The sequence below is a fragment of the Tenebrio molitor genome, chromosome 1 (assembly GCF_963966145.1).
Source record: "Tenebrio molitor chromosome 1, icTenMoli1.1, whole genome shotgun sequence".
NCBI lineage: Eukaryota > Metazoa > Arthropoda > Insecta > Coleoptera > Tenebrionidae > Tenebrio > Tenebrio molitor.
Genome location: NC_091046.1, coordinates 6,013,011 through 6,036,999, shown reverse-complemented (window position 1 = coordinate 6,036,999; position 23,989 = coordinate 6,013,011). Strand labels below are relative to the sequence as shown.

At 35.6% G+C, this 23,989-nt stretch overlaps 2 protein-coding genes across 4 annotated transcripts in view; both read right to left on the bottom strand.

Moving 5' to 3' along the window:
• The window catches only part of Sesn (Sestrin), a 291,235-nt gene extending 279,643 nt beyond the window's left edge, over positions 1-11,592 (bottom strand). Inside the window, exon 1 of one of the 2 annotated variants that reach the window (XM_069061994.1) lies at positions 11,438-11,592. The gene's annotated coding sequence lies outside the window, so the exon portion shown is untranslated. Of the gene's footprint in view, positions 1-11,159; positions 11,307-11,437 lie in introns of those variants that run through there. The other variant, XM_069061995.1, reaches the window with a different exon arrangement.
• P5cr-2 (Pyrroline-5-carboxylate reductase-like 2) lies at positions 859-15,843 on the bottom strand. 2 transcript variants are annotated; one of them, XR_011163063.1, is made up of 7 exons: positions 15,491-15,843; positions 15,374-15,444; positions 14,884-15,069; positions 14,625-14,837; positions 14,370-14,574; positions 12,277-12,415; positions 859-1,001 (listed from the first exon to the last, which is right to left on the bottom strand). XR_011163063.1 is itself a non-coding variant. In XM_069062018.1 (6 exons), the coding sequence occupies exons 1-6, from the start codon at positions 15,570-15,572 to the stop codon at positions 12,333-12,335; spliced, it is 840 nt and encodes a 279-aa protein (XP_068918119.1). In that variant the 5' UTR covers positions 15,573-15,843; the 3' UTR covers positions 12,228-12,332. The 2 variants fall into 2 exon arrangements, 1 of the variants encoding a protein (XP_068918119.1); XM_069062018.1 differs by lacking the exon at positions 859-1,001 and having other exon boundaries at positions 12,228-12,415.
• Between the last annotated feature and the right edge of the window lie 8,146 nt (positions 15,844-23,989).

Genomic DNA, 23,989 nt, shown 5'->3' with positions numbered 1-23,989 from the left:
TTTCGCGGCTATATTTGCTGGGGACGACGTAAAACATTTTGGTAATTGTTCACTTTAACTACTTCTGGAATTTTCGCGTTTTTTCTGGCTAGACAGCCTCAGGGCCTCCTCCTAGATCGTTTCCCACCAATCAAAACTTTTTTTTCTCTCTTGTTGTGTTTCAAGGTCGCGGCAATGTCCTAGTATAACTAAAGGAAAATTCATTTGCACAAGGTTTGAGTGGTGGAAAACGATGTAGGAGGACGCCTTGAGGCTGTCTAGCCAAAAAAAACGGGAAAATTCCAGAAGTAGCTAAAGTGAAGAATGACCAACATTTTGATAAAAATACTTCGTCCTGACAGAAGGGTCAAAGTATAGTAGTATAGTAGTATAGGAGAATATATGTATTTTGATATATTTTTTTGTGCAGACTTAAATAGAAAATAAACAAAATGACACTCAACATTAGAGAGAAATTATGTTTTGAATATTTATTCAGAATTTTTATTTTCTACATGTTCCAGCTTCCAAATTGAGTATTTTTGAAAATGAAATTCTTTCAAAATTCTTAGTAGAGATGTTGGATTCTCTCATGGGTTGTGACCTTGGAAATATCTGCGCGAAGGCGGAGCGGTAAACCAGTGAAAAATCTGTAAATGAAAAGTGAAAACTTCGACTACTTTCAAATTCAAATAGATACAAATAGACGAGAGAGAGACGAAGCTAACGTAACCAATGACGATGTTTTCCGGCCGGTTTGTAGCGCCTACTTGAGTCGCAGATATGACTCATAGCCCATGAGAAAATCTAAGATCTCTATCAATCATAAAAACATCTGCATTTTCCCACTTACTGATTGACAATGAAAAATAAAACAAATCATCTTTGGAGAAGTTTATTTGTTTAAGAAGTTGTATTGAAATTTTACAAAACCAATATTTTCCGTTGTGGATTACAATAATTAACTTCACCAAAATCGAAACCGCCAGAATTGCTGCCTCCACATTTCCCCCGCCAGACTTCTGTCAACACAAACAATTTGTTATAATTAAATCCAGAGTTAGCAAAAACACAAAGGCTTTTATAATTTGACAAGTTTAGCGTACATAAAGGGCCTCTTTATAAACGTCAAGTAAACACAAAGTGCTGCAGTAAACCTCGTTACAAAGTGGACAGTACAGGAACCATTACACGTTTGCCGACTCATAGCATCCCTATTAATATTATTTCCGTTGTTTTCCCAAAACTTCCCTCTCGTGCGCGCCCCCGAAATATACTTTACCACATCGAATCGATTCATTTTAGTAGAAAACTTTTAATGAGTTTCACTTTCAGTCGCAAATGAATAAATTGCTTGCCACGACCAGGAGACACAAAAAACGAACGACTTTTTTAAATATTCCTCCACCTTTACATCCTGGATTACGTCGACGTACGTATCGGATTAATGCGAGATAAAATTGTGATGCGGAGGCGGCAATTACGGAGGCAAGATAATGCCCTAAAGTGTAAAATACAAATCAATTCATCGTCGGCAATAAATTAATTGCACATATCCTCAAAAGCAAATCAACAAAAAGCTCGCAATACAGATATCGAGTGAGCAAATCCCAGATCTGACATAATTAGCGCAATTATTTCATTGATGCAAATTGACGAAAGCATACGGGAAATAACAATTTGCCGATTGCTCGGAGGGTATTTACTGTGGATGCTCCATTTCATTTATCTCTTGTCTTACTTCATATGTACTAGCTGTATTTTAACAATCAGTTTCATATTGTAACAAGTGCGCAAAGCAGTACTTTTTTCACGTGTAGGAAGTTTGAGCACCAAATTAGGCGAGTGCGGCAATCCCATGAGTGCAAAGTACTCAAAAACTAGACCACCACTAAAGAAGGTGTTTCTTATTTTTTCCTAGTGTAAAATAAAATACTTCACATTTGGAAAACCTTGTGCAGTTTTAACTAAGTTTCGCTCAAATTGTTATTGAAATAAAGAAGATACAAAAAGAATTTCAGAAGAAATACTTGACACATTCAACAAGTACGTAAAGGAGTACTTTTCTCACGCATGGGAAGCTTGACCAACAACTGTAGACGGTGCGGCAATCGCGTGAGTGCAAAAAATACTGATTTACGCACTCGTTACATAAAATATTTTTTCCAGTGTCCGCAATTAGAAAAACAATCAACATCAAAATAAAAATCTACAATTTGACGTTTCTAATTTTTTAGAGCAATTATCATCATCATTATTTTGATTGTTGTTGTTATTACGGTTCGATTTGCACCCCTTCAAGAATTCACGTGCGGTTGGCAGCCGCAATCGATAAGGGAGCAAACAGAACACTCACAAAAAAAATAAATTATTTGTCGGCGGCGTCGGGGATGATTTTCGACTTTCGCCCGTCCGGGGAGCTCGGAATCGATTTATCGTGCTTATGTATGGGACATAATTGAAAAAATTACTCGGAAGGAAATAGAAGAAAGTGTTCCAGTTTGAGAGAAAATTGCCACTCGGATAAAATGAAATTATCAAGGGAAAGATGGCGATGGATTTACGGCACCGATCGAGGGGAAATAAAAACGTAATCGTCCAGTTTGGCCGGGACGACGCGACGGGGAAAGTCGATTTAATTCCTGAATGATTCGTCATTGTGACGACCGTTTAATAATTAATTTCGGCCGTTCCTCCGGAATCTGCGGCCCGGATCGATGCGCCCGGAATGCCGGAACAGACGGATGGTGGGGCTCTCGCGTTAATTGTTGTATTGCAACCGCGAGAATTTTTGCCGCAAATTAATTACGGAAGACGTGTGCTGGGAAGCCTTCCTGGTGGGATCCCCCGTTCGGGCCGGCCCTAATGGATCGCCCTATCAAATAATTAACACAATACATTTTACACGGGGGATAGCAAATAATGAAAACATAAATTCGGGTTAAGTAGAATTTAGCACGTTTCGATGTAAATGGTGCGGAGGACTCGGTTTGCATGCATTATTGTCGGAGGATCTTGTAAGGCCGCCGTTACGCTTGCGAAATTTCTTGTTTATTGGACAATAACGCTACTAAAATTGGAAAAATTCTATTAACTACCCGTTCAACGACGACAACGATAATTTATGGCACGTTGCTAAACACGACGCTCTTCGACGGTTTCACACTTTCGTTACTTTGTCCGTCAACTGCTAACTACATTAGCGATTAGCATATTTTCGTATACTTGTGAAATGTACTAAAAGCTGTTTACGCAACCGAATTTTTAACAACATATTTTTTTCACCAATTATTCCAACACCAAACTATAAATAAGATTGGCACGGAATGCGCCTCAATCTATCTCTTCTCCCATAAAAATACCCAATTAAAATTTCTTCGCAACACCAACGTCAAACGTTCGACGGGATTACGAAAATTCCTACAAAAAAAATATCACACAAACATATTATTTGTGTTTAGACAGATCGTGGCGGACTCGTGATTGATTTTTTTTAAATATTGAAGTTATCAAATGAAAAATTACAAATAATGTGACCAGATATGGCAACACTGCATGACTGCGAGTGTAGTAAATTAACTGTCAAAAACATCATTTTAGTTGGTGAGTTAGTTAATTCAAAACTTTCAAAACCAATTAGGGTGGTTTTATTAGCACGAGGGCAGAGGGTCCCAACAAATGATTGTGTTTTATTTTTGTTATTATGTTACAGTACTTCGCTTTAAAGGGGTTTAAAATCCGAACATAACCTAAATTTATTTTGTTAGTTGATTTGACGCAAGTACACTCTAGAGAGAAAATTTTATCACCAAGTACAGTCAAAGCAAACATTTTATTTAGAATCAGATTTGACAGTCCCGAAGTCTTTTGAATGTGTTTGGGTTGGTTGCTAATGACGTCAAGTCGTAAAAAATTAAGTGTGTGTGAACAATTTCGGCGTGATGGAAGATTTGCAAGAGAAAAAATAGTGAAATGCAAAAACAACAAATGAATCCAAACAGGAGATTTCGCGACGTTGACAAAGTTTCACATTGGCGCGAGCAGATTGAGGTTAGAATTACGATTCCGACAGTTTATAATAAATTTAATTTGATATTTATGTCGAAGCGAACAGTATCACCTAGATTTTACGTAATTTTCAAGATTTAAACAATATATTTTTCACCTTTTGAAATTTCTATCGTGGGTTTATTGCGACTACAACCTGCCAACACTATATCTGAACTGTCAAATTCGAGGACGACCAAAATTTAAGGACTCTACCGTTTATTCAATATATTATTTTTGCTGAGAGTGTAATCATAATCTAGGTATTTAAAGTCGTTTTCAATGACATCCGTGCTGTCAGTGTCATTTTTAATATGTTGGTGCAGATTGTACACACAAATTCATAACCAGGATTCAGAGTATAAGCAAATCCTAGTTAAAAAAATGTCAAACAAAAAATTGAGGTTATGGCAAAGTAATATAATTTGAATTTATCAATTTGCCGCGTCGAGCTAAATTGCCAAGTTAGGAAATTCAAAATTACTAAACTGAAACAGCAAGTAATACCAACATACTGTCATTGTGACAGCACGGATGTCACTGAAAACGACTATAGTAACAAAAATGTCATGTGTGTCAAAATGTGAAAGAGGTTACGAGACCTTTACTAATAATTTGTTTGCTCATAGAAGTGTTTTATAGCATCAATCCAAGAAGTTATTAATAAACAATTAGACATAGAAGAGGATTGTGTGCAAATTTTGTTTACAAAAATCATTGCAAAAATGTTAAGCGAAAGGGAAAATTCTTGCCAACGTTTGAGATCTTCAATTGTTTTTTAACATTATCACTAGTGCCAACTTAACGGCACATTGACAATTCAGGTCTATAATCTTTATCCACTCCAAAACTAGACGTTTGATGTAACTAAAGAAATCTTTTGTACAACCAGAAGGAGTTGTTTTTTATTTTTTCCTAGGGAAAATAAAATATTTCACTTAACAGTTTGGGGAACCTGATTTTAGATGAAGAAAGAAATGATGAAAAGCCTGGGAAAATATGTAAGGAAGAAAAGGCTAGAAGTGAATGTTGAGAAGACGAAAGTGATGGTGTTCAACAAGAGAAAGAGTGAAGAAAATAAGTGGAAATGGGAAGGAAGGAAAATATAACGAGCAAAGATTTCAAATACTTGGGCTACACATTCAACGAAATAGCCACGGATAAGACACTGGGATGTGTGTGGGGAATGAGAGAGAGAAAATGGGGAAGTGATTTCAGGAGGAAAATGATGATGTTTGGGAGCACGATAGAGATTATATTTATGTACGGGGCAGAGATCTGAGGAAGGAAGGAACAAGAAGAGGTAGAGAAAGTGCAACAAAAATATTTGAGAAGGGTGCTAGGAGAAACGTCAGGTGGATGGAAGGGAAGAGAGAAATACCACCAGACAGGGTATGTCAGTGAAGAAGTGGAAAGATTAAAAGAGCAAAAGGAAGATGGATGAATGTAGAGCACAGTGAAAGGGACAAAGACACAGACAAGCAAGAAAGAAGGGAAAGAATCAAAGAATCCAGATACAACAGGGAGTATGAGAGGTGACAGAGAAAATTTCGGAGTACCTGGGGGAGAGAGTGCAAAAGAAAGAAATATGATGGCGAGAAGGAGACGAAAGAAGGTGAGCCCGTGTGGAATGGATGTAGCGAAATGAGAGAAAGGGAGAGAAAAGAACGGGGAGAATTACAGAATGAAGGGAGATAGGGTGGATGAAAGAAATATGGAAAAGGATGGAGAGAGAATGGAAAAAGAAAAGGGAAGGGATAGAAAGAAAAATATATTTTTTTTTTGGAATTGTTATTTTTATTTTTAGATAAAACTATCAGGAATCAACTTATCTGTATGATTGTAACTTGTGTGTAAACCACTTTTGACGCATGGGGTTACAACATTCGCTGCGGTCATGTGTGCACACTTCCCACTTGTAATAAAACTTGTGCATTATACAAATATTGCATAAATAACTAATGTAAATGCGTGGTTATTACTGCACAACTCGATAAAAGTTCAGGTTTTCATCTTGAGGTATCGATCCACCTTTTAAACAGACTGTGAAACAAATGATTCTTGTTTTGTGGATGCATCACCATTATAATTTGCACTGAATTCTACTTCGGAATTTTTTTTAAACAAACATACGTTGTGTTCTCGGATTGCAGAAACTTTAGGTGCGACCCACCTAGATTAAAGAAAATAATTCGGATTCGCGAATTTCGCAGTCGGCATTTACATCTCTCACTTCCTATTCGATTAATCGCAAGTTGCGTAAGCCGTGCCGGGACCATTTTTCACTGTTGCGCGATAGACAAGAATATTTATTAATCGCTGCACGAATTCAATCAATTAATTTAATTATCCAATTTTTCAAACGGACCCACGCATTAACAGATTAATTTCGAAAATTTACACTCTCGCTCCCAAATCGATTCACACGCTCCTATTAAAAAAAAAATCACTCGAAAATCAGACACTTTCTACACGTCAACGCTGTAATTACAACCAACATTTTTATTTTGAATATCGGCACGCTTGTCAAACACCGCCCGATTTCGATGGTTCTTAATGATCGGTTGTGATTCGTTATGATTCGAAAATTGGCGGTTGCGGGAAAATCCGAAGCGAAAGTGAATTCGTAGGGAAGACAAGAAATCGGAATGAGGCGTTGGTGGTGATTAAAAAATTATAAATCCCGGAAACGGCCAGGACGACAACGGTGACTATCGAGCCATTCGGCGTAATTGTTTTTTGAAGTGATGAAGATTACTGTTATTAAAATGGAAAATTACGTTTCCTCATATTATATGACTTACAATTATTTAAATTGAAATGCGGCTCGTTCTATATCGTTAACTCGAATGCGACTATCGTGCGTTATGAAAGAAAATGTGCTTATATCACCTTAACAAATAACAGAAATTAAAAGGCGGCGAGACTGCAAATCACAGAATTGTATAATTAATTCACAACAACAACAACAAAGTATTAAAGACGTGGACGAGGTAGGAAATTTGCAACAGTTTCATAAAATTTCCAGCAACTTTCTCATTTTGATTTTTCATTCTATTCCTGACAAAAATTCCACAATTCGATTTCTGAGAACCGACAATGGATAAATTCCATTTTTATTAAGAGCAATTATAGTAATGTCGATTACTCCGAACTCCGGAAGTTGTGATATGTTTTATGTTAAAATGTAAATATCTTTTATCTGAGTGACTACCCATGTGGACTATACAATGTTTTGTTCTGTTCTTAGAAAACTGTATTTATTCGTTTTTTTTCTCCTTTGTTTTTCAAAGCCATAAACATATCACAAAGGTGACTACTGATTAGGAAAAAAACACATCACTTGAAAAGAAAACAATAGTAAAATGCAATGTGAAGTGAAATTTAACTCAAGAAAGAAAATGACACTTTAACCCTTAAAATTTACGTTGAAATACCCTTAAAATTTAAACTAAACTTTCTCAAATCAGAGCGTCAGAGTAAGCACAATTGCCGTTATCGAGATTGCGTTTCATAAACGTTTATCCTCTCAGGTTGTCTCGTTTTTACGACTTTTTGAAGAATGGACCCATGAAGCGATTCCGAGGAAATCCAAGATATCCTCCAAGACACTAAAGCGGCATCCTTGGATTTTTACCAAGAAATTTAGGGAGAAAATAAATTTTATTTTCGGCTTATTTTTCAAGCCAGTAAAAAACGTTAAAATGATTTTCTTTGTTGGCAACAACACTGGGAATCAAAGAAAATATCTAGAATCAGTTTCAATAAATAAATACATAATGTATAAGTAAATTGTGATTTTATGTTAAATGTATTACAAATTACTGAAAACGTTACTTTTTGACAGATTTTCCAGAAATGTCAATTTGAAGTTTTTACTTTTACTCACTAGTTTACGCAACAAGTGCGTAAAGCAGCACATTTTTCACAAGCTGTAAGCCAGTGCGGCAATTCTATGAGTGCAGGCTATTTTTTCCCAAAATTCTTCCTCTACCGGTGCCTCTAGACCTCCCTCCCAACCTCACATAAAACATTAGGAAAAGCGCTTTGTAATTTGTTCAAACAAATAATTACAAATAAATAATGTTTGTTAATTGTTTACATAATTTTGCTTCATAAGTCTGTGCAAGCAGCAAACACACTTATTTATGCTATAAAACAAACAATAGTAATAACAATAGCAAATGAGCCAATGTTTAACCATCTGATAGTAGAGCAGTTACGACATTCATTCTTTTTTTCTAAATTTAACATCAAGATTGAAGACATTTCAGTGATCTGATACTTCACCATGTTTAAAATTTGCCAACTGGTAAAAATCTTTCCTTACGATGTTCACAAAATGACGTAAAAAATCATCCCATCAAGTTATTTGATCTTTTATGCTAGACCAAAAAATAAGCTTCACCCTCATTTCAATTGTATCGGATGTTCATTTAAATTTATCCTCAAAGTTGGCATTGAAGAGTTGATTGTGAACGCACCACTTGTCAGTCTGCAGAGTAAAAATTAAAAGAAACGCAAGAAGTGAGGTTAGATTTAAACAACTGATCCGTGATGGGTTCACAATCGACTCTTCAACGCCTACTTTGCGAAGAAATTTAAATGAACACCCGATACAATGGTGCCTGCCTTTAATCCAAAATGTAAAAATGGGACGTCTACCTCATTTTTCACCAGTGCCGTTGTTTCTGGATTCAGATTTTCAAAAATGTATCTCTTACAAAATTCAGCCAACTTTTTGAAAAAATCTTCAGACATTCAAGAACTATAGTGTGACACGATAAAATACAAAAAACGCAAGAACCTTATCAGTGAATTCACATTACTTCCAAAGTACTGTGGTACAAGATGATGTGTACTTCTCAGTCGCATATGAACCATCTATAAGTCAATATATCACATTTTACCAAATTTTGAAAATTTTCCAAAATCAGTACAATTTTGACAATCACCGTCGTACTTCCGTGCTGTCGTACAAAATGTACAACAGAATTGCGACAGCTTGTGATGTACGAATCAAAAACACATTTAAAATTACAGGATCTGTTCCGGTTCATAAATCGCATGTCCATTTCATAAACCAACGATAATGCTAAGTGGGCGTGACACGTACAAGTTCAGAGTTGAACGAAACTGATTATTACCGAACTGAAAAAGACAACACTGAAAAGAGTAATCATCAACTTGAAAACGTATCGACCTTGATAATTATCGTGTCATCAATAATTAGCTTCATGGACGGATGCCCGATTGAGTTCCGCACAAAACGAAAACAACTCCGTTGACAACCCTGTAGTTGCCACATTTGTTCGCACGGACATAAATTTCTAATCGCCCGTTGTAAAATGCAAAAAATGCAACCCATGCAACAACTATTTATAACTATAAAGTCACCTCGTTCCGTCAATTCCGTTTTTTCGTGTCGGAAAAAAGTGGGATGTTGTAAAGAATCAATTAAAAATTTTGATTTACGAAGCCATAAACGTTCACTTAAGACACTAATAAAAGAATCGTTTAGAAATGCCCATTTCTCAACTCAAAAAATAAAAAGCAATAACACTCTAAAAATAACTTCTCTAAAAAAAGATAAAAAAGGGGCATCTCTGGGGATTCGAATATGATTACGGTAAAAAAATTAAGTAAGTCTCTTGGTTTTTTGTAAAATTTCTTAAAATACACAGGTTCAATGATACTTCGCGGAGCCTACGTGATCGGAATGAACAAACTGGACATGTAAAAACACGAAATCGCTAATGCGACAGGTTTTTACAAGATTTCGATAAAATTTCAGTCACATATCGTGTACATATTTAGAAACAATGATTGTTAGACATGAGGTATTTGATTTGCGAAAACCTGTTGTCTGCCTGGTCGACGATTGACGCTGATGTGTATCGTACCCAAGAAGTACAGTTAATTCTCGAGTCGTAAAAATAAAAATATCAAGTGTGTTTCACTTCGTTTCCGATAACATGAATACTTAATTAACTTTTACGATCGAACTTAACTTCTTACGGAACGGAAATAATTCCGATTAATAATGCAGAACGAGGAACAGAAATGCGACAGAAATAGCTTTTCGCCGAAACGAAAAAAATCAAACACCGGGTATATAAAGGGAAGCGGAAATTTCCAGGAAGCGCCACAACTGCATCGAGTGCATTCGGATGCAACTTGCGACCGGGGAAGGTAAAAATGAACACTCGGTATCTGGGGTCAAAACGAAGAACACAGATGAGGTTTACGAATGCACTCGAGTGCAGTGTTGGGGGTTGTTGTCGTAACTTTCTACCACAAAAGAGATTTTCAAGCACACCCAGTATATGATGTGGAAGTGATAAACTTCCAAAGAGTTAATTTGACGATAAAGCTACATTTTACAATTTTCAAGAGAAGTGAACTGTGGCTGTGGAGGTTAAGATTGTTTTAGTAATTAGACAAATTCAACTCAAAAAATTTCAAGCACACCCGGTATATGGGAAATTTCCAGAAACCGTCTGGGTTCGATTTAAGTCTAAATGCATCGAGATAAGTGTGACCAGTGAGGGAGGGTCACTAAAAAAATTGATTATGAAAATTTAAATTTGGAAAAATTAACACGCGGTTATGGGAGTACAAGTAAAAAACTTCCAATTCGTGCGAATGGAAATTACGAATGCACTGGAGTACAGCGTGAGGTTTGTTTTCGCGATCTTCAGTAGTACAAAAGTGAGAAAGTAGTAAAAACGAAAATTTTCAAGCACACCCAGTGTATGGAGCGGATGTGATAAACTTTCGGAGGATAAAGTTACACTTTATAACAGTTAAGAAGAGTGCGAGTGCTGTGAAGGTTAAGGTATCTTCTGTAATTGGAACTGAAAAAATTTCAAGCACACCCGGTATGTTGGAAGCTTCCAAAACTCGTGCATTCGATCACGAATCGAGCCTAAATGCACCGAAATATAAGTGTGACAAGTGTGACCGGTGAGGGTCGTTCTCGTGCCCCGAAATAAACTGAAGAATTTTTTTTCAAATTAGAAAATTTTAAATGTGGCGCCCTCACCTGTCAACTGGTCGATGTATCGTGCGGTTTTTTCGAAAATGCAAATTTTGAAAGCTGACAGAGCAAAAGATTGAACTGGATCACTCACCTATCAAGTGGCTTTTGGAAGATTGACAGAACGAAAAACCACAAAGAACAAACGGCAAACGATAAACGGCCGAATTCGATCGATTAGAATATCGAGTGGGCAGTCGTGAAAAATAAAGTAAGAGATGGCATGAAGAAAGAAACAAACCGGCCGGCTTTTTACGGTGAAACTGACAAGTTCGATGGAATATTCCTACGAGCTAGCATGCGCACACCGAGACAAAGACTCTTAACCTCACAAATTTAAATGAAAATCGCCGCTTTTCGGGGGCAACTCACCGGAGACAGCTGGTCGGCGGGCGGGGGTGGCTGGGCCGGTTCTGTGGCACTGCGAATCGCGTGTTTGCACCGGAAATCACTGGAAAATAAACGGAGGCGAACAGTTACATTAGAGAAGTGACAACCGGTGTCCGTTCGATACACTTTGACAATGAACTCAGCTGACTGGGGAAATTGCATTGCGCAATCGCACCTCACAACTCGGGCCGTAATGTGAAAAATTGACGTTTTTTAATGGGAAATTTTCTTATTGTGCCCACCCCGGCGTCCACGCCGCCCGACCGCCCCCGAAACGCCGTCCCCAACGCCGATCTCGCCAGACAATTAGACACAATTATGTCATAAATCATATGTTCAGACGTCAAAATCAGCTGTTGAATTTATCAGTGCATAACTACAAGGTCCGCTCAACAAATATTGAGAAATCGACACCGGCCGCCTTGATCCTCTGAATCACGACGTGATCGAGCGATTTCTTGTTGCCAAACCGTTATTAATTTGTGCACCTGTTTCCGGTCCAGGGCCGCATTGGCCCAGAAAAACTGTCAAAACTTCACTTTGGGGCGCCGATCGACCGTTCCGCTTTTATTTTCTTTTTTTCTCTTTGATTTATCGGCGGCTTTTCCGCGATGCCGTGAATATGTCGCATAAATAATGAAGGAGAAACGAAAGTCAAAGCGACTTGATTCGGATGTGATATATTTTTTGGAGGCAGGACAAACTGCGGAATGATAAGTTGCTACCGAAACTCGTAGAGTTGTCAGAGTTGTCTTGCAGGAAAATTACGAGCTGACGAGTTTCGTTTATTTATTGCAGTTAATATATTATCTGTAGTTTACCTATGGAATAAAATTAAGAATGATCTACGATTGAGAGAGACTTTCGCACTTTCAAACTATTTAGTAGGCGAGGATTGGGTAACCTCGCGACATCTCTCGGTAGCGGCTTCGATTGCACTGATCACTGCTGCACGGAAACCTGTAATCCGAAAACATTTACAATTAGTTTTATTCATCTTTCATTCAAAACTTCTGAAAATTTGAAGTGAAAATATGCAATTAATAAATTATCCAATTCATTATTCACCACGCTGTACATCCTTCCACTTTGAAAATAATAGGGAAGTTCAACCACAGAAACGCTCTACTATGTACTATTCTGGACACGGAATCTTGGCCAACATTTTTTAGACATTTCTAAAAAAAATTATTTAAACCAATCATTAGTGTCATTAATGAATGACAGTTATTAAAAATCACTTTGAAGTTTTTCTTGTGACATCGAAAAAGCAGGCAAATGGCATTATCGAGTCAAAAGTTGGATTATATTCAATAAAGGCCAGTTCACACATATTTGTCAGTTAAATGTCAGTTGTGGCCAAGATTCCGTGTCCGCAATTGTACATGGTGAATGATAATACATAAAGCCCATTCACGTTGGATTTTCCTTTTCAAGGTCAAATAATTTAATTTTTTAGCTCTGTAATTACGAGTATAGTTGATTTCATATAAATGTTCATCAAGTGAGCTGTGCATGAGTAAAAGCACCTTTAATTTAGTTACATTACAAAAGTCACGTTTATGAAGGTCATGTCTAATAAATCTTTACTTGGTAAAAATACAAAGACAAAAACAAATAAGAATTACTTTAATTTAATCACTAAAAAGACGTAACATTACTTTTGAAATCAGCAATGTTAAAATGGACAAAAACTGAAAAATTAGTCAAATCGGGTTCGCGCAGAGCAAGCAACTTTGAAAGTCAAAGTCACTAGCTTTAGCTTTAATACCAACAGAAAATCAGATTTTCATGGCTTGCTTAGATGCACATTTATATGAAATTGAGTATATGTCTTGTAAATAGTGACATGCAGGTAAACACCGTTCACGTTAGATTGAGCATTGCTAAATCGCATTATGTTGATGAGCTGCATGTCACTATTTACAAAACGTAATTACAGAACCAAAAAATTAAATTATTTGACCTTGAAAAGAAAATCCAACGTTTCAGTAGTAAAAACAATTTAAAAATAAAGGCTGATATGAATCATATGCCAACTTTGTTTTATTTGACTTTTAGTTTGACGTATTGAATTGGAAAATCGGGTATGCCAACATAAGGCTCAAAATGTGTCGTCAACCTAACAAAAAAGTCACTTGGTATAATAGTACACATACCTATTGTTATACGAGTTGCACAAGATAGTCTATTGTAAACGAGAGGGGTTAGGGAAATTAGGGCACGACGAGCGCAGTGAGGAGTGCTCTGAATGAACGAGTTCGACAAAATGTCTTGTGAAAAGTCTTGTATTTCGGCTTCATTAATTTAATTTTAAAAAATATAAAATAATTATCTACTCATAGTGACTTTTATTTTAATGGAATTGGGTTGGTATTTCTGATTTCATGTTTACACCATCTCATTTGACGTTTTCGATATTTGACACTTGGACAGATATGTTTCCAAACACAAATTATTTTACAGAATATTCTGCATAAGAAATTTCAGAGGACTGAGACAAAATGTCTCTTTTAATTTGACTTGTATGTTGTTGTGTTTACGATCCCCTCCTTAAAACGCGCACAACAACTGAAATGAAATTGCTGGGCCAATTTCCCCTTCAATTCTTTCCAGATTAGGCGCTGTAAATTTGCACTTTGAAGCCAACCGCCCCCGCAAAGTAATTTCCAAAAGCTAAAGCCTTTAAATAGGGAAGTATTAATTAGAACGCGTTGCGGCGGCGGGTCCGTGTGTGCTGCGGTTCCAACAGGGCCACATTTCATAAAAACCACAACAATCTGCCACTCCATCCAGGCCCGGACTATTTTCGAACTCACCACCGCCATCGAATAAATCATAACGCACGCACGCCAACTTAATGAAGCCGTAAATCACTCAAGCACTTTTACTCCCGCTGCAAAATGCGGCTCACCTTTCTGCTCCAGAACGTGCAGACCGGCTGCGGTGGACCCCGCCGCCGACGTCACGTCGTCCTTCAGGACCCCGGGGTGGACGTTGGTGTCTCTGACCATCTGCGCCGCCCCCAGAACCGTCTGCGAGGCCAATCTGTATGCCAGATCGCGGGGAAGTCCCATTTTTACGCCGCCGTCGGCCAGCGACTCTATCAGGATATAAATCTGAAAGAAATCATTTTTCAGACGAATCGATCACCGAAGGGGGCCATTACATATGCGGGGCCGGAGCCGCTCAGGGCCGTGATGGCGTCCAACAGATTTTCAGTCACTTGCTCGCAGGTCCCCACCGATTTCAGGAGTTTCTTTGTGAGTTGGGCGTCGCGGTCGGTGGCTTTGCTCCCGGTTACGAAGACGGAAGCCCCGCTTCGTACGAGGGCGGGGATGTTAGGCATCACCCGCACCACTCGACACTCTTTCGGCAAGTACTGAAACAAATTTATGGGTTTGGGCTGACGCAGGGCTGGTCCTCACCTGTTCCAGCTGCTTGATTGTCACCCCCATCGCTATCGATAAGAATAATTTGTCGGCTTTGATGTCGGGGGAGTTTTTGATGTCGCCCAACGCGATGGGGACCACGGAAGGCTTCACCGAAACGATGATCACGTCGGATTTTTCCACCACGGGGACGTTCTCGACGAGAGACTCCGCTCCCAGATCCTGACATAAAAATACTCAACAGAACTGACCCATCAAATAAAATCATTTCACAACAACCAGCAAACAGATTTCCAAAATATTTTTTGCCATTTGCTACAGCATCAACCCAAAACAACAACAACAACAACAACAACAACAACAAATTTCAAAGACTCGTATTTTTTTCCATTTGTTGTTACGAGCTTCTATCACCTGTTCTAGATAAGATAAACATTGCTCTTGGCGCCCAATATTCGATAACCCCTTTTCGCCATTCACATTTGTGTACAACTGATTTGATACGATGGAAAAAACGTTTTGGTACCTTAAAGGCCTTCGCTGATGCCACGTCTGAGGGATGGCAGCTCGAAATCATCGTCTCACCCTTGGCCAGACCTGAGAGAATTTTTAAAAAGAGTTTTGTCGCGTGTGTGTGACTGACCTGCCGAAATGAATCCTTTGGCCATGGCTTGAGCCATTTTCCCACCTCCGATAAATCCAATTTTTAATAGATTGCTCGTCATTGTAATTCAGCACTGAACTTGGGAGCACAACCATGCAGAACACACTGTTTATGGCAAATAAATATTGGGAACTGATGGAAGACTAATAATATGTAATAATATCTTCTTATCTGTAAGTGTGTACGTAGTTTTTCGTCGATAACAAATAGTGTCGGCTTCAATTTGTAATAGTTCTTCTAGTGAGACGATTCTCGATTCTTGATCAAAAATGTGTAGCTTTATTTAAGAAAATAGAAATTTGAGGACTTTAATAGAGTTCAATGATTGAGTAAACGAATGACGGTGATAAAATAGTTTATCCTGTTTCTTTTCTGGTTATCATTTACTCTCGGACTTTGAAGTTTGTCCACATTGACAAATATGCCAATATAATATTATTTATATTTCCCAAGAACCTGGCACCGAGAGAATTGTTCAGTCGGTCCCACATTTCTGCAATTTTGGGATACCTACTTGAAAAACATTAATTCTAATAGTCAAGATATCGACCTTTGTAGCATAGTAATTGATCATTGTTAGAGCACAAGATGAGCACAACTAAAAAATGAATTTTTAGTTTTGTAACATTGGAAAAATCTTTGAAAGAATTTGTCTCTTATGAGCAAGCTAATGGCGTCGATTTTCTGCTACGACAGATTCGACTTCTAAACAGTTTATCGATTACACTAGCCAACAAATTGAAAAAAAAAATTGTGACTGATTTGGTAATAGGTGCATTAGGGTGTATCATCCCTTCTAATTACAAATTTCATAACGAAAATTCTTCATCACGTACAAATTTTGAGTTACAGGCTAATAATTTTTTTGTATTTAGGTAGGTAATCGTAAAACATCTCATTTATTAAAAAATACAGGGTGACTGACGAAAAACCTTTGACACTGTATCTTACTTATTCTTTATCCGATTTGAATAAATGACACATCAAATGAAATAGTTCGAAAAACACTTCATTATTATTCTATTCGATATTTTTTTTGACATCTATTTTTTGAGAGACGATAGCCAACTTTTTTTTTTCAAATTACACTATATATTTTTTTATTCGTTCTTATAAAGAATCTTCTTCTGAATATTCTTACATTAAAATAAAAAACAAAAAATGTATTTTAATTGAGAAAAATTAAAAATTTCGGGGTTTTTCCTGACATACTCGCACTTTTTCTTAACTCTTTTTGGGTACCTGGTGGGGTCAAATAAACATTGTCTCTCTATCTAGCGGGCCATCGAATAGCTCCATGAGCACCCATTCATCGTTCACCAAAATTATTTAAATGATTTAAAAATACAAAATCCATGTGTGCATTATGCACTATTCACCACTGCTGATGGTATCTCATCCAGAAAGTTGCTTATTTCGTTTCATAATAAATAATATGATATTTTGTTTGATTGAGACTGCTATCAATAAAAAAGGGACCCACTCGTCCTAAAAAAGAAACCCACTAGTCCATGCTATCTCCAAAAATGCCACACCACACATTAACACATTAGGTAAATCGTCTTTGGAAATTTTCTTCCACAGCAACATTATAAAAAAAAAAAAATTTGTTACAGTCTAGGACTGGTTTACAAATCTATGAGGGGCATGATGACCAACTCAATAGACCGGGACCAATGGCTTAACGTGACTTCCGAATCACGAGACAGAATATACCCTTTTTTTTTATTATTTTAAATTTCGCCCTGTATTATCAAACTGTTTTGACAAATGAATATTCAGAGCTTACTTAGTCATTTCGAGCATTTAGAACAAACTTCTCTCTTATTTATTTTGGTCACTTGATTTTTAAATTTTGTACATTTACTCTTTAATTTCTTGACTTTTGTTTAATGAATGGGTATAGTTCTTTACATTTTTATATTCAGAAGACAAATCTCTACAATACTATATAAAAAAAAGGTACAGTGCTATTTGAAAAAAAAAAACTGCAGTTCATCTGTCAAAAACTGGACGCAAGAATTTTTTTTTATTTAGTTGGTATTGAAGTGTTTTCAAAATTATTTCATTTGATGTGTCATTTATTCAAATCGGATAAAAAATAAGCAAGATACAGCATCAAAGGTTTTTCGTCAGTCACTCTGTATATTAAACAACCAAAAAAATTAATGCAATCAAAAAACTAAAACAATATTCAACGATGTTCTATTCTAACATAAATCTGCCGTCGATGACTTTTTTGGCAAAGGTTGACATTCTTTTGTAAGGAGTTTTATCTTCTCTTATCAGAAACCAGCAAGAGTCCCGCATCATTGCTGGATCCCATCTCCCTTGGTACCGTTTTTCCATCGTTAGTATATCCTTGTGAAATCTCTTTCCTTGCTCGTCACTAACGCCCCCAAATTTTTGGGAAAACAATTTAAGTGAGAGTGGAGGAAGTGAATTTTAAGTGATATCCTACACTCCATTTTACAGTAATGTGTAATTAATTTTTGTATTATTTCTTCATAATTTTCCGCTTTTTTGTTGCCTAAAAAGTCGTGTCACGTTTTTAAAAGATCTCCAAGCACTTAACTCAATGTGATTAAACTTTTCTTCAAATAGTGGATCTTTTACAATTTTTCTAATTTGTGGTCCAACAAATATGCGTTCTTTGAGTTTGGCATTACTCAGTTTTGAAAAGATTTGTCTAAGTTATTGAAAAGCAGCACTCTATCTATCCAAAACCTTGACATTTTTTTTTATTAATCCCAGCTTAATTTGGGGGTTGTAAAACCTTTTTAGGATTCATTAAAGATAAATAAATTCTTTATGTCAGCTTGTCCTGCGACAAATTCTTTTCTTAGGGGCCAATCTTTTACTCTGAAAATAGACAGATGACAGATACGTTGTTTTTAAGGTGAAATGTCACTGCCACAGCTCACTGAGCTATTTTATTTCAAAAAGCAACATGAGTTTTGTTACTTTTACTGTTAGGCATTACTTGCTTGATCTAACATACATGTTTATTAGATAGTTTTAATGAAAAATACATAGCTTGGAAATTTGACGTGCTATAGAATTCTCTTCAACATTTTTGAGTTTAGTACATACAAGCGGACAAAAAAGCACCATTTTTTTCTCAGTCACAAAATGGCTATTGGCTAATGTTATCAGAATAAAAACTTATCGCAAACGTTACTTGAACATCATACATTTTATATAGATGTCCCAGAACAAGTGAGTACTCTCTAATTTGGGTAGATCTAGATCCAGTAAAAATATAGTCACAAGTTCCTACAAAGGTATTCAGGCTTGAAGTTTAATGGTGGAAATCGATTTTTTTATTGTTCATCAATTTTGATCATTTTTACGTAAATCTCGGTACCTATTATTTATTGTTCATCAATTTTGATCATTTTTACGTAAATCTCGGTACCTATTATTTGAAACTATTTGGGACAATGTATTCGAATCTTGGATAAGCTCTTGGGGGTCTAGTGACAGAGCACCTTGCGTCTTGCAAACCATAAAAAAACTTGAGGTGATTTTTCGCCATATGTGGCTTAATAAGGGGGTTGTGGATGTTTAACATTTCTTTGAAGGGTCTTTTTTTGCGATTTTTTCGACAACTAAAACGTTGAAGAAGAACGCTTAGAAGAAGCGCGTCCGAGAGAGGAATACGTAGTTTAATGATAAAATGACATGATGAGATGTTTTCAATTTATCATGTTGTTTTATGATAACTAATAAATTATCAGGGATTTTCTCTACTGTCTTAAAATAGAGTAAGTAATTACTTGCTTGTAACACGCAATGTTTATATTTGTTAAAATTTATTTCACTATGATTGCTTGGATAATATCTCATTAGTCATTACGTTCTTCATTTTTCATTTGCGTTAGGCAGTGCCACTGTTGTTAGGTGATGAAGATCATATCAGTCACACTAGTGACGTAACGCTTTTATTTTCTAACTCATTTTCTTTAATTTAAAAATCAATATTAGTTAGATATTTCATTAAATATTTGGATTGATATCTCTGACTAACATTTACTAATAATTTCCAATATTTGATTGAGTTTTATTACTGAGGAGAACGAGATGAAACCAACGAGTTCAGAATCATTTTCGTAACTCCAATACAAAGTCATAGATTGTGTGTAAACCGAAACTGATTGGGATTTGGGACAGATTCAAACTTGAAAAATTTGTATCTAATTATCTCTAATGTGAATAAATCCAATCAAAACGTTTTCTAACTGGACGAAACGATTCCATAGAAGCAAGAATATTTGCCCTGCGACCAATCTGAAAAAATTAATGTGGGGAATTTTTATACAGGTGTCCCAGAACTTGCGGATCAAATTTACAGTGCGTTTTCCTTGGTGATAACTGAAAGCAATAGCGTTTGAAAAAAAGGTCAGGGTATAATCGATTTTTTGTAATGAATAATTAAAGTTGACCAATCAGAAGGACGCTGTTAATTTTAATTTCACGTAAATTTAACCAAAGGTTTGAATTGCCTAGCAACATAATTCTAGTAAGAATGGTATGGAATTTCAAGTAAATGTTTGGGCAACTGTGAAGATTTTGACAACGTCAAGTTATAATTTGATTCGAAATTCTCAAACTTCGTATTGAAATCATGTATACAGCTGCAGAGTATGCCGAAATGCTCATAATTTATGGAGAGTGCCGGCGCAATGCACGTGAGGATGCAATACGTTTTCCACGACGTTTGCCACATCCAAATTATAACGTATAACGTTATAAACGTATAACGATATAAAGAGAACAATATCTTTCTCGCATTATAAAACTTTGGTATTAGATAATAATTACTGGTGCAAAATTGTTATGGTATTTCTACCGTCGGGAAAGTGGCTAATTGGTTGCTTGTACCACTCTCCAAGTGGGTCGGATGCTAAATTTTTGGAAGATTTTGAGGGTTGGTGTGATCAATTAAGTGGAGAAAATCAAAGATTTATTTTAATAGGAGATTTTAATATAAGTTTTTTAAAGAATAGCTTCTACTGTAATAAATTTAAAAGTATTGTTAGGATATATGGTATAAAACAGCTGGTTGATAAATGTACACGCACTACGATAACTTCATCCAATTTAATTGATTTTGTGTTGACAAATGTCGAAAAAATGTTAAAAGTAGAAGTACATGACATACCAAAAATCACTGATCATAATATTATTACTGTAAACATATGTAATCAAAGTCAATATGATAATAATTGGAGTGAATACAGGATATATAGAAAATTAAACACTTTTAATTTGACGAAAATGAATAACCAGTTAAGCAGTCAGTTTTGGAATCTTGATTCTAGTAATGTAAATGAGATTTTGGAAGAGTTAGTCTATACATGTAAGAGAATTATAAACAACGTAGCACCTTTACAAAAAATAAAAATAAAAAACAGAGCAGTACCATGGTACGATGGGGAGGTTAAAAATTTATCTAAAGCTAGAGATGTTGCTTATAAAAAATTTAAGATTACAGTAGGTGATGAGGCTAGTCAATATTGGAAACAATATAAACAGTATCGAAACAAAGTTGTAAACCTGCTAAAAATTAAGAAACGACATTATTATACGTCCAATATAAATAAACATAGAAACGATTCCAGGATGATGTGGAAAACATTAAAGAAAATAATTAATAAAGATAATGATTATCTCCCAAATAATGTTAGATTTGAAAGGAATGACAAGATTGAAACGTACACCGATGACATAGCAATAGCTAATAATTTTAATACATATTTTGTAACGAGTATTTTAGAGTTGAATCGGAGTATAAAATGTAAACAAGATATTTCTTCATTAAAAACGGTCCGAGCTCAATGTCATTTTCATGAATTTTCCCTCATTAGTTTGCAGGACCTTGGTAACATAATCAAAGGATTAAATAATAACAGTAATTTAAATGAAATACTTAATGCTAAAATTATTAAAAGTAGTTATAAGGTGATAGGGCATGTTATTCTTAATCTAATAAATACCTCTCTCAGATACGGAGATTTTCCCAATGATTTAAAAAGAAGTTCTATCATTCCCATTGCAAAAGTTAATAATACAATTTTGGCAGCTGAGTTTAGACCGATTAATACACTACCTATCATTGAAAAGATATTGGAGAAAGTGGTTTATCACCAGCTAAGTAAATATATTAATGATAACAATTTGCTCTATATATACCAATCTGGTTTTCGTAAAAATCATTCGTGTGAAACGGCATTACAGATAACATTATCAAAATTTAAAAAAGCAATAGATGACAATAAAATTGTGATAGCTGTGTTTCTCGATCTAAAACGAGCGTTTGAAACTATAGATAGAAACTTACTCCTAAAAAAATTAGAAGACGTAGGATTGGGGGGTAGTGTGTTGAGTTGGTTTAAGTCATATCTTAGTGGTAGGACACAAAATGTTAAAGTAAGGGAGACAACGTCAACCAACATAACAAATAATCTTGGTGTTCCACAAGGAAGTGTTTTGGGACCGCTGTTATTTCTATTATATATTAATGATATGCATTTAAATGTAGTTTGTGATTTTCTAAATCTGTTCGCAGATGATACATTAATTGCGTGTATATGTGACAATATTGATCAGGGAATAAAAAGAATAAACGAAATATTAGAAAAGGTAAAAATATACTTAGAAATTAATAAATTAAAACTTAATGTAAGTAAAACTAAAGCCATGATTTTAACTACAGACAACAGGTACAAAAAAATCAATATAAATCAAATTAATATTATTATTGATAAGCAACAAATTGAAATTGTTAAGGAATTCAAATACCTGGGTTTTGTCATAGATAATACGATATCGTTTAATAGTCATTTTAGATATATAGTTGATAAAATTTCTAAAAAACTTTATTTTTTCTCTAGAATCTCAAATTTTGTAAATATAGATATTTGTTTAGTGATATATAAATCAATAATTTTACCACACTTTGATTTTTGTGCCTCTGTTTTGTATCTAATGGATAAAACAAAAGTTGGTGTATTACAAAAATTACAGAATAGAGGCATGAGAATAATACTTAAATGTAATAAATATACACCTATTCGACTCATGCTCAGCACTCTACAGTGGATGTCAGTGGAACAAAGATTGTATTATATGTCAATGATTTTTATGTTTAAGATGGTACATAACATGTTACCGGCATATTTTAAATGTCTTATTAAATTCAATTGTCAAGTTCATCGGTACTCAACTAGAGACAAGCTTGATTTAAACATAACTAAAGTCATGTTGAGCCGAACAATGAACTCAATTTTCTACAAAGGAATGAAAGAATACAATGAATTGCCGATGAATTTGAAAATTTTAGGCAATGTAGGTGAGTTTAAAAGACAATTATCCAGATACATGCAATTTTAGAGCATAGTTGTAGATGAATAATGGTAACTAAATATTGTAAAAAGTATATTGTATCGAGACAATAATAATAAAGTTCTTCTTCTTCTTCTTCGTATTTCTACGGTTGGTGTACCGTGCTCGAGACACTGGGTCTTTGGTGCCTACCTGACAAGAAATTGGTGGTCCCCCGCGAGAAGTTAGAACGCCAGAGACTGAAGATGCTATTCTTCAGTACTTTGATGAAGACGGTAGAAGAAGTATATGTGAAGAACTATATTTACCACGAACCTATCAATATTTTAGAAGAACTAAATGACCAAATTCACGAAACACTGGATACTGTTATTCCTAATGTGCTTAGACTGGCAAGGGAAAATTTAATAAAACGAGCTCGCCTATTCCTTCAGATGAAAGGTGGTAATTTTGAACACTTGTTATAAATTATTCTTTTTATTTTGCATGTTTCTTATTTCATTTGTTGCATTCTACATGGTTTAGTTATAAAATTTGATCTTAAATTTTTACTAATAATGATGCTAAAATAAATAGGTTAGTTCAATCCAGTTTTGTCTTCTTTCTTTCAGAACTGCCACTATGCTTGATCTGTTGTTCAAAACCTACGTGTAACTCCAGCTTTTTTTGCAATGTCAAGAATGTTCCTAAAAGTCTTTTCTTTCATTTCGACGATGATGAGTCCCGCTCGTGTAGCTGCGCTAATACGTTGCACTCGTTGCAGATACAGAGTGTATGCACAGGAGTCAGGATAAATTTCTTGTGATTCCGATTCACTTCACAGGCCCTGCATATTTCACTGTTTACTAAGATTTTTAAGGTAGTAATATGTATTTCTCACTTGACGCTACGTCGCCATTTTACCTTCCATCAACAAAGGTTCAATTCATCATATCCCTCCCGTCAATTTCCCATACCCCTCAAGGTTACAATTGCTCTGGAAATTTTCACTCACAACAAACCATATTTCTTTCATTGCCGGAAGAACAAACTTCTTGCGTTCCCTGATGAAAATTCTATACATTTGTTACATTTGTTCGCCTGCCTTTGGCGAAATTATCCCATTTTTGGTTATTTCAAAAGTAGCTGTCA

Coding starts and splice junctions, on each gene's coding strand:
- P5cr-2 (XM_069062018.1), bottom strand. CDS start 15,572: ATGACGAGCAATCTATTAAAAATTGGATTTATCGGAGGTGGGAAAATG. Junction 15,070..15,373: donor CATCAGCGAAGGCCTTTAAG/GTACCAAAACGT, acceptor TTTTTATGTCAG/GATCTGGGAGCGGAGTCTCT. Junction 14,575..14,624: donor GCGGCTCCGGCCCCGCATAT/GTAATGGCCCCC, acceptor GATTTCTTTCAG/ATTTATATCCTGATAGAGTC.